Raw genomic sequence first — 12421 nt, forward strand, 5'->3', positions numbered from 1 at the left:
TGCCCAGCTAATTTTTTGTAGTTTTAGTAGAGACAGGGTTTCACCATTTTGACCAGGATGGTCTCGATCTCTTGACCTCTTGATCCACCCGCCTCGGCCTCCCAAAGTGCTGGGATTACAGGCGTGAGCCACCGCGCCCGGCCATCGAACTCTTGACTTCAGGTGATCCACCTGCCTCGGCCTCCCAAAGTGATGAGATTACAGGCATTAGCCACTGTGCCCAGCCCAAACTGCACTTTTAAAAGGTTTGTAGGCCAGGTGCAGTGGCTCATGCCTGTAATCCTAGCACTTTGCGAGGGTGAGGTGGTCAGATCATGAATCAGGAGTTCAAGACCACCCTGACCACCATGGTGAAACCACATCTCTACTAAAAATACAAAAATATTAGCTGGGCATGGTGGCATGTGCCTGTAATCCCAGCTACTCATGAGGCTGAGGCAGGGGAATTGCTTGAACCTGGGAGGCAGAGGTTACAATGAGCCAAGACCGCGTCACTACAATCCAGCCTGGGTGACAAAGCGAGACTCTGTCTGGGAAAAAAAAAAAGGATTTGTAGATCAACTTGGATTTAGGGATGATAATTCTTTAAAGCCAAGGAAAGCATGAAATTTGTTTTGCTCACCAGGCACAGTGGCTCACGCCTGTAATCCCAGGACTTTGGGAGGTGGAGGTGAGTGGATCATGAGGTCAAGAAATTGAGACCATCCAGGCCAACATGGTGAAACCCTGTTTCTACTAGAAATACAAAAATCAGCTGGGTGTGGTGGTGTGTGCCTGTAGTCCCAGCTACTCAGGAAGCTGAGGCAGGAGAATCACTTGAACCCAGGATAGACTGGCAACAGAGCGAGACTCTGTCTCAAAAAAAAAATTAAAAAATTTGTTTTGCTCAATGCACAAGATAAAAACTGCTACCACTTCTGCCACTCACCTTCCCTTGGGTTCTTGCAGAATGAACAGGAAGATCGGTGCCCACCAACGCTTGCCTTACACTGGAAGGAAGGAGGAAATAATTGAATTTGACAGAAAACATTTTTAAAAACCTATGTACATCTAACAAAGTAAAACCTCCTAAAAATGAAAGAAGCCATATCCCAGATCCACTCAAAGCTTAAAAAAAGAAACTGATATTCCCCACTGATCAGATCTGGCAGACAGGATCTGATGAGCTACTGTTTGCGAGCTACCTTCTAACAGGCACCTGGGACTTTGGTGCAGCCCAAATGCTTTTGCCCTGGATAAAGATTACTATAGGAAATATGCCTAGAAAACTACTGTTAAATGGTTTATAGAATATTATTATCCCAAGGCCATTTACAGTCTGCACCCAAAACCTGGGCCTGGATTGGTTGTGAGATCCTCATTCACAGTTGGCTAGAACTGACAAGAATTCAATTATCAACTCCTTTTTAATTTTTTTTTATTATTATTTTTTTATAGAGACACGGTTTCACTTGTTGGCCAGGCTGGTCTTGAACTCCTGATTTCATGATCCACTTGCCTCAGCCTCCCAAAGTGCTGGGATTACAGGTGTGAGCCACTGCACCCGGCCATCAACTCCTTTCTTAAACACTAATAATGAGGCATGAGGTAGGAGGAAGAGATGCAGGTTATGTCTCTGGCAGCTATCTAAAAGATACTGAAAGGGAACATTCACTAGCCCAGAATAAGGGAAGAGACAATCTTTAAAATTTTTTTTAAATTTTGGAGAGAGTCTCGCTGTTGCCAAGGCTGGAGTACAGTGTGGCGCGTGATCACGGTTCACTGCAATCTCTGCCTCCCAGGTTCAAGTAATTCTCCTGCCTCAGCCTCCCGAGTAGCTGGGACTAAAGGTACACGCTGCCATACCTGGCTAATTTTTTGTATTTTAGTAGAGACAGGGTTTCACCATGTTGCCCAGGCTGGTCTCTAACTCCTGAGCTCAGGCAATCCACCCGCCTCAGTCTCCCAAAATGCTGGGATTAGAGGCATGAGCCACCATGCCCAGCTGGGAAGAGATTTTTAATGTGAATATAATTATTCTTGCCTGCACATGTGAACAAATAGTCAAGCACACTGCTCAACCCTGAAACTTTGAACTTTTGTCACTGACCTTCCAAATGCCACGAGGGACAGAAACTTGGCTGGCGGGAAACCAGAATAAGAACCATGGAGTCGAGGAGAAAACAATAACAACAGTAGCAGTGGCTAATTTTTTTTTTGAGACGGAGTTTTGCTCGTTTCCCAGGCTGGAGTGCAATGGCATGAACTTGGCTCACCAGAACCTCCACTTCCCAGGTTCGAGTGATTCTCCTGTCTCAGTCTCCCGAGTAGCCGGGATTACAGGCATGCACCACCACGCCTGGTTAATTTTGTATTTTTAGTAGAGGCGGGGTTTCTCCCGTCAGGCTGGTCTCAAACTCCTGACCTCAGGTGATCTGGCCACCTCTCAGGCTCCCAAAGTGCTGGGATTACAGGCGTGAGCCACCGCACACGGCCAGTAGTGGCTAATTCTTAAATAGCACATACCATGTATCTGGTCTACTATATATGTCATCACTTATTGATCCTGGCAACCCCAATTAACTCCATGAAAATGGGTACTACTATCTCCTCATTTTGTAGATGAGGAATCTGAGGCCTAGAAAGGTTAAATCACTTGAATAAGATCACTATAATCAGTTATTTCATTGTTCCCTTCACTATAAGCCGATTACACACAAATACACACATACCCTCCCCACTACCAAAGGCTGTCATGCCTCCCTATAGGGCGAGTACACTTCCTTTCTCCATTGTCATCCTTGGCCATGTGTCTTCTTTGCTTTCGCCAATAGAACGTGAGTCAACATGACCTACACCAGGTCTAAGAAAAGCTTTAGAAGCCAATGCTTATGTGAATGAACTTCTCCCTTAGCCAGAAGAACACTGTCCCATATTGAGACTGTTTCTTCTGCCTGGGTGCTGGGATGAGAAACCATGTGGAACAGAACTGTAGCAAACAACCCATAGTCCCTGACATGTAATGTGAGTGAAGAATATGTTTATTGTTTTAAGCCACTGGGATTTGAGGGTTGTTACCACAGGGGAGCTGCTATAGTAACTACTGCTGTGTGTAAACATATAGATCAACAGAATAAAACTGAGAATCTAGAAATAAACCTATAGATTATGGTCAACTGATTTTTGATAATGGGGAAAGTGCCTATGGGGAAAGAATAGTCTCTCAACAAATGGTGCTGGGACAACTGAATATCTACATGTGAATGAATGAAGTGTGTGACACTTCAGCTAGTGAGTGGCGCAATTAGGATCCTAACCTTAGTATGTATAATTTAAATACCATAAAACAGGTCTGGCATGATGGCGTATGCCTGTAATCCTAGCACTTTGGGAGGCCAAGGCGGTTGGATCATTTGAAGCCAGGAGTTCAACACCAGCACGGCTGACATGCAGAAACCCCATCTCGCTACTCAGGAGGCTGAGACATGAGAATTGCTTGAACCCAGGAGGTGGAGGTGGAGTTGAAGGTTGTAGTGAGCCAAGATTGTGCCACTGCACTCCATCCTGGGTGACAAAGCAAGATTCTGTCTTAAAAACAAAAACAAAACCCATAAAACTTACCTATTTTACATGTACGAGTCAACGATTTTTAGTAAATGTATAGCGCAACCATCACCACCATCTAATTTTGAAACATTTTCATCACCCCAAAGGAAATCTAGTGAAGTCACCTCTCATTCTTACCCCTAGGGACATGGAATTGTGCAATGTATGCTTTTTTGTGTCTGGCATAGTAGTTTCAAGGTTCATCTGGCTTGTAACATGATTCAGTACTGCATTCCTTTTCACTGTCAAAAACCATTTCATTGTATGGATATGCTAATTTTGTTCATCCATTCATCAGCTAATGGACATTTTGGTTATTTCCATTTTTTGGCTATTATAAATAATACCACTGTTAACATTTGTTTTAATTACTTAATAGGTATATAATAAACTTAAAAAAAATTTTTTTTTTTGCGACAAAGTCTTCCTCTGTCACCCAGGCTGGAATACTGAAGTACAGTGGCACTATCATGGGTCACTGCTGCCTCGAGCTCCTGGACTCAGGTGATCCTCTCACCTCAGCCTCCTGAGTAGCAAGGACTACAGGCAATGCACCACCACAGAGATGGGTTTTGCCGTGTTGGTCTCAAACTCCTGGGCTCAAGTGATCTGCCCACTTCTGCTTCCCAAAGTGTTGGGATTATAGTCATGAGCCACACCTGGCTGACCTTAACACTCTCTCTCTCTTTTTTTTTTAAAAAAGGATACTCTCAAGAAAGTGAAAGTTAACACATAGAAAATATTTACAAATCATATGTCTGATAAGGGATTAATATCCAGAAAATATAAAGTACTCTTACAACTCAACAAAAAGACACAGAAACCACTTCCAAAGGGCAAAGCACTTGGTTGAACATTTCTCAAAAAGAGATATACAAATGGCCAATGAACACATGAAAAGATCCTCAAAGTCATTAGGGAAATGCAAATCAAAACCACAATGAGATATTTTTCATACCCACTAAGATGGCTATTATCAAAAAAAGGAAAAATAATAAATGTTGGCAAGGAGGGGGAGAAAGAAGCCCTTACATATTGGTGATAGGAATATAAAATAGTGCAGCTGTGGTCTATGAAAAAGTTTGCTAATAATAATAATAAAAGGAAAACAGTTTGGTGGTTCCTCAAAGAGTTAAATATAAAAGTACCATATAACCCAGCAATTCCACTCCTGGATACATACCCCCAAATAATTGAAAACAGCTGTTCAAACAAAAACTAGCACACAAAGGTTCTATCATTCACTAAAGTCAAGAGGCAGATACAACCCAAATGTCCATCAACTAATGAACAAAATGTGATATATTATTTAGCCATAAAAAGAAATGAGGTACTGATAAATACTACAACACACGTGGACTCTGAAAACATGCTAGTGAAAGGCCAACAACACAAAAGGTTACATATTTTAATTTCATTTATATGAAATATCCAGAACAGGCAAATCCATGGAGATAGAAAAAATATCCAAAAAATGTACAACTCCCACAGAACTAGTCTCTCCAAACGTACTTTTCCAAATAAGAATTCCTTTATGACCACCCTCAGGAGAGATGAGAAAACAGTATATGTCAAGGAACTGTTATTTTTATAACTGACAGAAATCATGGCACATGTCCTTGAGAAAGTATCTCCAATTGCAGGTCCAGAACCCTCTATGGTCAGATGTAACAGCTGGGAAGGAGAAATTATGAATGACCTTGCCTTGACCTCTTCCTGTTTAACTGAATTGAGCTGAGGAAGAAGAGCTTTGTCCTTGGGAATGCATGTTAGCAGGCAGCCTTCCTAGAGATATGGAGGAGGTGTTATTCCGGATGCTTACTTCTGAAGAAAGGAATTCTTGGTACTTACTCGTTTGCAGTACCAAAAATCCAGGCTTGGTACATACTCGAGGGTAACTTCTTTGTCTTGGATCATTAGAGTTCCCTGTAAAGACAAAGACAGAAACCATCAACATCAACCCTTGAAGAAATAGATAAGAGATGGAAAGGCACAGAGAGCCTTTCCAATCCCCAAGCTGAAACATTTTTATAAAGAGTGAGCTTATTCACTGGTGAAAGGAAATGGCTGTTTTAAGCCACAGACCTGGGGCAGTGTTGCAGAGCAAGCTTAAGGGAGTGCAAGGGAAGGGGAGTGCGAGAAGGTGAAATCAGTCTTCGGCCTTGGTTCTTGTAGATTAGGTGCTGTTCTTGGGCAGGCTATGCCCAGTCTACTTGTCCAGAGGTCAGGTGCACTCTCTTGAGTCCTGGCATGTCCCCCACTTAGCTCAGGAGCTAGCACACTATCAAGAAGCAAACTCTTCCTTCTGCACAGAGGCAGAGGAGCCCTCTTCTTTTCCATGGCTAACTCACATCTCCTTGGAAAGGTAGTAAGGGCTATAACTTTGGTGCCGAAAATTTCCTTTCAAACACTGGCTGTATGGCAAAAGCACCAGGACAAAGACATACAACACAGAAGACAGGAAGAAAGGAGGAAGGTGAAAGCTTCACAGCAAAGTTACATCCTTAGAGCAGGAAACTGAATGGTTGGTGGGAGCAACAGCGGTGGTGGCAGTATCACTCTGGCTTGGAGCTTACAGAGTGAGCTAGCCCTGCAATCTGAGAAGCAACCATTGGCAAGTAAGCCTTTGGGAAAGTCTGGCACAGGAACGGGTGGGAAAAGGGGCTCAACAAGTCTGTTAAGGAGCTCCCTTCTCTCTCCATTTTGGACAAATCATAAATTCTATTGCACATTAAAGTTTCATTTAATAAACACTAGCCAGCAAATAACGTGTTGATGCAGGGGAAAAAAAAATCTGCCTACTGACAAGGGACCCTCACCCACACTTGAAAGTGAACTAACCGAGAATGCGACTCTGGAACTAGCCCCTGCGCTGTGTTCATTCTCCGCCCTCTAGGGTCCTCTGTGTCTCCTCAGACAGGGCTCTGAGTTATACAAGCCATTTCTTTGCAATTGGACCTCAGTTTCTTGCTTGAATCCATACATCTGTCAAATAATGCTTTACCTCTCTGCTTTTCACATCAAAAAAGTCAAGAGAAATACATAGGATAAAATTATTGTCTTGTCAAAACCAAGGGAAAACTGCCTGTCTACCTAGGTCTTACTTAGCATCTGGTCTCTGAGAAACTATTTCCTGGCTTGTTTTCAAGGCTAAGGACAATGATAATAAAAATTGCTTGTATTTATTATGCACGTACTCAGAGCCAGAAACCACTAAGTACATTATCTTATTTAATCCTCTAAATGATCCAATGAAGTAATCTTATCTCCACTTTACAGATGAGGATATATGTTCAGAACAGTGGGGTCACCCAGGTGGTGAAGGGCACAGCTGGGCTGTAGAGAAGGAATCTCGTTTCATTTCTCTCTCTCTCTCTTTTTTTTTTTTTTCCTAAGGGATCTCGTTTCATTCACCAGCTTCTGCTCACTATTAGGGACAGGCAGTCTAGCCTTAGGGACCAATCAGAAAAAAGACAGGCTCTGTAGGCAGGGAAGGATCCAGGAAGGACCACTCTATCAAACTCTACCAATTCAGGTCAGTCAAGATGAATCCCTTCTTCTTTATCATTTTTTTCCAGAGTCTCGCTCTGTTGCCCAGGCTGGAGTGCAGTAGTGCAATCTCAGCTCACCACAACCTCCGCATCCCAGGTTCAAGTGATTTTCCTGCCTCAGCCTTCTGAGCTGGGACTACAGGCATGTGCCACGATGCCGAGTTAATTTTTGTATTTTTCATACAGACGGGGTTTTACTATGTTGGCCAGGCTGGTCTCGAAGTCCTGACCTTGTGATCCGCCTGCTTCAGCCTCCCGAAGTGCTGGGACTACAGACATGAGCCACCACACCCGGCCTAAGATGAACCCCTTCTAAGCCCAGAGACAGTATATAACACCTTTAAGAGCATGGATTCCGGGCTGAGTTCCCTAAATTTGAATCTTGCCTCTACTCCATGACCTTCAGCAAGGTCCTTAATTTTGTGCTTCCATTTCCTCATCTGTAAAGTAGGGACAACAGTATCTACTTCTTGGGGTGCTTGTGAAGATTAAGTAAATTCATACATGTAAAGAGCTTAGCAGAGAATATAGTGAGGGCTCAAGAAATGTTGATCATTATAAGCCCTAGGCACCAAAAAAGACCAGCATCAGCAGGTGGCAGTCAAATAGTCACTCATTTCACCCTGCTTGCTTGCTAGGTAGAAGTAGTTCACCATCCATTTTAATCTCCTGAAAGACTAAGCTTTCATAGAGAATCGTCACTACACACCAGAAACTATATACGACAGTACTTTCTGTTATCAAATTCCTGGTGTAGGCCTTAGAGTTTGCTTAATCTTGCTGGCCTTTTATTTACTATCAGCACCAAAGAGTATCTGGTACCAAAAAGGAGCTTAGTAAGCTCTTGTTGAATGAATGAAATACTGAATAGAGCCAACTATCCCTGGGGGACCTGGTGCTTGGTACACAGTAGCTCTGGAGGGAGATACTGCTGTTACAGCATACATTTATATACCTCATCCATAAAACATGTGGGTTGTCATTTGAACAGTGAACAGCAGCCACCAGAATAAGGCACTACTGTCAATCTCAGTCACCTGCAAATTCTGATTTAATCACTTGGAGGCATTAATGGATTCAGGTATTTCTAAGGCACCTTATACTCCACAGACAACAAAAATGTTCCAGTAGCTGCGAATGACCTTTTGTTGAGGGTAGGTAATTCCCCTTGCCAGGAGTCCCTATCAGCATGTCAACTTGGAGATTACTTTTACATCATGTGTTACAAAGGCAATGATTTCTTATTCTCACAGTCTCAGGCAAACCCTTTTCTAAACCTGCACATGGTTAGACATAAGCTAAAGAATGTGAAATGGTTCTAACATCACTGTTGATGGGTAGCCAATTTTTTTCTCTCTTAAAAAAATTACTATTTTTTCAAAACCAAAAATGGTCAATATAGCTGATTATTTAATAAGAATAGGTAGTCATAGGACAAACCTGTCTGAGAACAATTTATGATTTGATTCCCCAGCTGCTATCATATGCAGGCAACTCATATATACCAAGCATAGGTATGACATACATACATACACTGCACCCCTCCCCATTGCTGCCTTTCTCTGTATTTGACAAAACAGAGACTTGTCAATATCTCCTAGGGAAGTAACCTGTAGGGAGTTAGATTAATGAATGGGTAGGATGATGCAATCACCTTCAGCGGATGTCCATTCTTAATCTATTATCTATTAGAGTATTTTCATACATTAGAATTTTTATTCATCATTTGATTTATTGAGTTGTTAAGCTTCTCAAGCAAAGGTATCATGAAGGCCTTGTGTCTGATGAACTAGGTCTGGCTGCTGAAGAGGTACCACATAGGCCAGGCACAGTGGCTCATGCCTATATTCCTAGCACTTTGGGAGGCTGAGGTGGGTGGACTGCCTGAGCTCAGGAGTTCGATACCAGCTTGGGCAACACAGTAAAACCCGTCTCATCTAAAATACAAAAAATCATCCGGGCATAGCAGCATGCAACTGTAGTCCCAGTTACTCGGGAGGCTGAGGCAGGAGAATTGCTAGAACCCAGGAGGCGGAGATTGCAGTGGGCCAAGATTGTGCCATTGCACTTCAGCCTGGGCAACAGAATGAGACTCTGTCGCTAAAAAAAAAAAAAAAAAAGAGGTGTGTGTGTGTATATATATATATATAGAGAGAGAGAGAGGGAGAGAGAGAGAGAGATCTATATATCTCTCTTTTTTGAGACAGGGTCTTACTCTGCACCCAGGCTATAGTGCATAGTGCAGTGGCAGGATCTTGGCTCACTGCAACCTCCGCCTCCTCAGTTCAAGTGATTCTGTCTCTGCCTCCCAAGTACCTGGGATTACAGGTGTGCTCCACGACGCTGGCTAATTTTTGTATTTTTAGTAGAGATCGGGTTTCGCCATGTTGGCCAGGCTTGTCTCAAACTCCTGGCCTCAAGTGATCCGCCTGTCTCGGCCTCCCAAATTGCTGGGATTACAGGCATGAGCCACTGCACCCAGCTAAGAGGTATATATCTGAAAGTAAAACCAAACACATCTCTTCCTTTCTCAGCAGTGTTAGATTAGCTTAAATGAGACTAAAACCTGCTAAAATCCTCTCCAGCCATCACCTGGCAAAGTGACACACAGGTATTACGAAGTACATTTCAAGAAGTCTTACTGTGAAGCTGCAAACAGCCAGATATTTGCACTCCAGAATGGCAAAGCATGTCCTTATTCTCCACCTAAAGACACTACAGAGGAACAAACTCTGGGTCTGGAGGGCTGCTGATAGAAATCTACATTCCCATTTCCTTTTTCATCAGCTGCTCTTAGAGACGTCATGATCTCATTTTCTGACTGCCTATGCGACGGACTAGGGTCAGAGTGTTGAGACTCTACCATATGCTCCCATTTTGTTGGCTCATAACCAATCCTCAAGGATTTTTTATTTTTATTTTTTATTTATTTATTTTTTAGATAGGGTCTCTCTTCTTGTTGCCCAGGTTGCCAGTCTAGAGAACAGTGGTGCAATCATGACTCTGCAGCCTTGACTTCCCAGGCTCAAGCAATCCTCCTGCCTTAACGTCCCTGAGTAGCTGAGACCACAGGTGCATGCCACCATGCCTGGCTAATTTTTAAAATTTTTGTAGAGATGGGAGTCTCACTATGTTGCCTAGGCTGGTCTCAAACTCCTGAGCTCAAGTGATCCTCCGGCCTTGGCCTCCAAAAGTGCTGAGATTATAGGCATGAGTCATCATGCCCAGCCTCAAGGATTCTTAAGGTACTGAGAGGTACAATAGAAAATGGAGAGAAAAAAACATTTCTGGCCAGCTGCTTTGCATCTTTGTTAAAGATCTTCAATGCCAGCTCAGTTGTAGCTTTACTTTATACTGAGAAAATGACTGCTGTGTGATCTTTCCATTATAGTACAGAAAGAAACAGACAAGATCAAAAAAGGCAGGGAAAAAGTATATGAACTTTGTGAATACAACTCACATTGAAAGACTGGCAATCATTCTTCATTGTTTTGTGTTTCTTCTAAATACAGTATGGGGCTATCAGGTTATTGGTGGCTGAGAACTGGTACTGTTTATCAGAGATAGCGTATCTTTATTCACAAAGCAATTTACAGTTTACAAAGGCATTCTTCACAATGTCATCTCATTAGATTCTCACAAGTAGGGCATATGGACAGCTGAGATACATGGAGTAGTCCGCCCAAGAATACAGAGCTAATTAGCAACACATATAGTACTAAAAGTCAGGTTTTCTTTTCGCCATATTGTCTGTTTTTAAATTCCAGAAAGTCGGTCAATTCATCACACTTCCCACTTCAAAGAGGTGGCTTCTGATGAAAAGATATACACTGTAGAGTCTAAAGAAGTTTGCAGAAAACGGACTCACAGGGAGTTTTTAGAGAGACTGCCACAAAGCCCTTGTTTCTTCATAGTACTGCCAATCCCCCAAACTGGCCTGCTTAAGGAGGGATTTCTGTTCTTAAAACACCTACAACTGCTTTCGGTGCTGTGCCTAAGATAAAGAGGGCTTAGTAAATGGCTGCTACCAGGAGTTTCAAGAACCATGACAGTCAAATGAACCTGTAGAAAGAGCAAAGCCAAAGGAAAAAAAGTAACAAGTTTAAAACAGATGTGTCATTTCTCTTAGTATAAAAGATTACTTTTTATAGAAATCCTTTGTAAAGCAGTCAGGCTCATTTTCTTTATGGTACGAGGCTATGTTACAGTTCGAATATTTTATAAAACCCACTATTCCCAAAGGCCAAAGCAAAATGAGACAGAAGATGGAAGAAGGAGATGAAGGGAGAAATAAAGCACAGAGGCTAAAGGAAGTACAAAGAATGGCAACTCTACAGCTCTGCCTGTTGACCTTCTCCATGTCCTCTATTCTTACCCAACAGGATCTGAGCTGCACTTTGAGCATCCAGGAGATAAGACCCCACTGGGATCTCCACTGAAAACAAAATCCCACTTCAGCGTCCAGTGTAAGGTTGAGGGGCATAAAGACGCTGCCCTGTCAGCTGCCACTTCCTGTCTCTTCTTGATAGATGAAAGCACAACCAAAACTTTTACTAAAATGTTCTTGACAACAAACGTTTTAGACTATATGACACCAGCAACAACCAGCATCAAGCCAAAACCTTATTTGTGCTCTCTGAAGCAAAACAGCTGACTGTTTCTTTGAGCCCTAGAGCCCCACCCATTGGGATCACAGCTGGCAGAAGTCAGAGTCTCAAGATGAACTCAGCAGCCAGGCACAGTGGCTCACGCCTGTAACCCCAGCACTTTGGGAGGCCAAGACAGGTGGATTGCCTGAGCTCAGGAGTTCGAGACCAGTCCGGGTAACATGATGAAATCCCACCTCTACAAAAAATACAAAAATTAGCTGGGCATGGTGGCATGCGCCTGTAATCCCCAGCTCATCTGGGGGCTGAGGTGGAAGGATTCCTTGAACCTGGGAGGTCAAGGCTGCAGTGAGCCAAGCTCACATCACTGCACTCCAGCCTGGGTGACAAAGTGTGACCCTGTCTTAAAAAAAAAAAAAAAAGAACTCTCTTTTGGGAACACCACACACTTCAAGCCACACCCTGACATGAGAACTTAAATATTTTAAAGGTGTCCGGAGTTAAGAATATATTCCTTGCCGGGCGCGGTGGCTCATGCCTGTAATCCCAGCACTTTGGGAGGCTGAGGCGGGTGGATCACAAGGTCAAGAGATCAAGACCATCCTGGTCAACATGGTGAAACCCCGTCTCTACTAAAAACTACAAAAAATTAGCTGGGCATGGTGGCACGTGCCTGTA

The 12421-nt window shown here is 43.0% G+C and overlaps 1 protein-coding gene across 1 annotated transcript in view; it reads right to left on the minus strand.

Moving 5' to 3' along the window:
- RBM6 (RNA binding motif protein 6) overlaps nt 1–12421 on the minus strand; it is a 138736-nt gene that overhangs the window by 25044 nt on the left and 101271 nt on the right. Inside the window, exons 7-8 of the mRNA XM_037736710.1 lie at nt 5437–5511; nt 929–989 (exon numbers count right to left, since the gene is read on the minus strand). Coding sequence (XP_037592638.1) covers nt 929–989; nt 5437–5511 — 136 coding nt within the window. The remainder of the gene's footprint in view (nt 1–928; nt 990–5436; nt 5512–12421) is intronic.

This window comes from Cebus imitator, unplaced genomic scaffold, assembly GCF_001604975.1.
Source record: "Cebus imitator isolate Cc_AM_T3 unplaced genomic scaffold, Cebus_imitator-1.0 Scaffold0, whole genome shotgun sequence".
NCBI lineage: Eukaryota > Metazoa > Chordata > Mammalia > Primates > Cebidae > Cebus > Cebus imitator.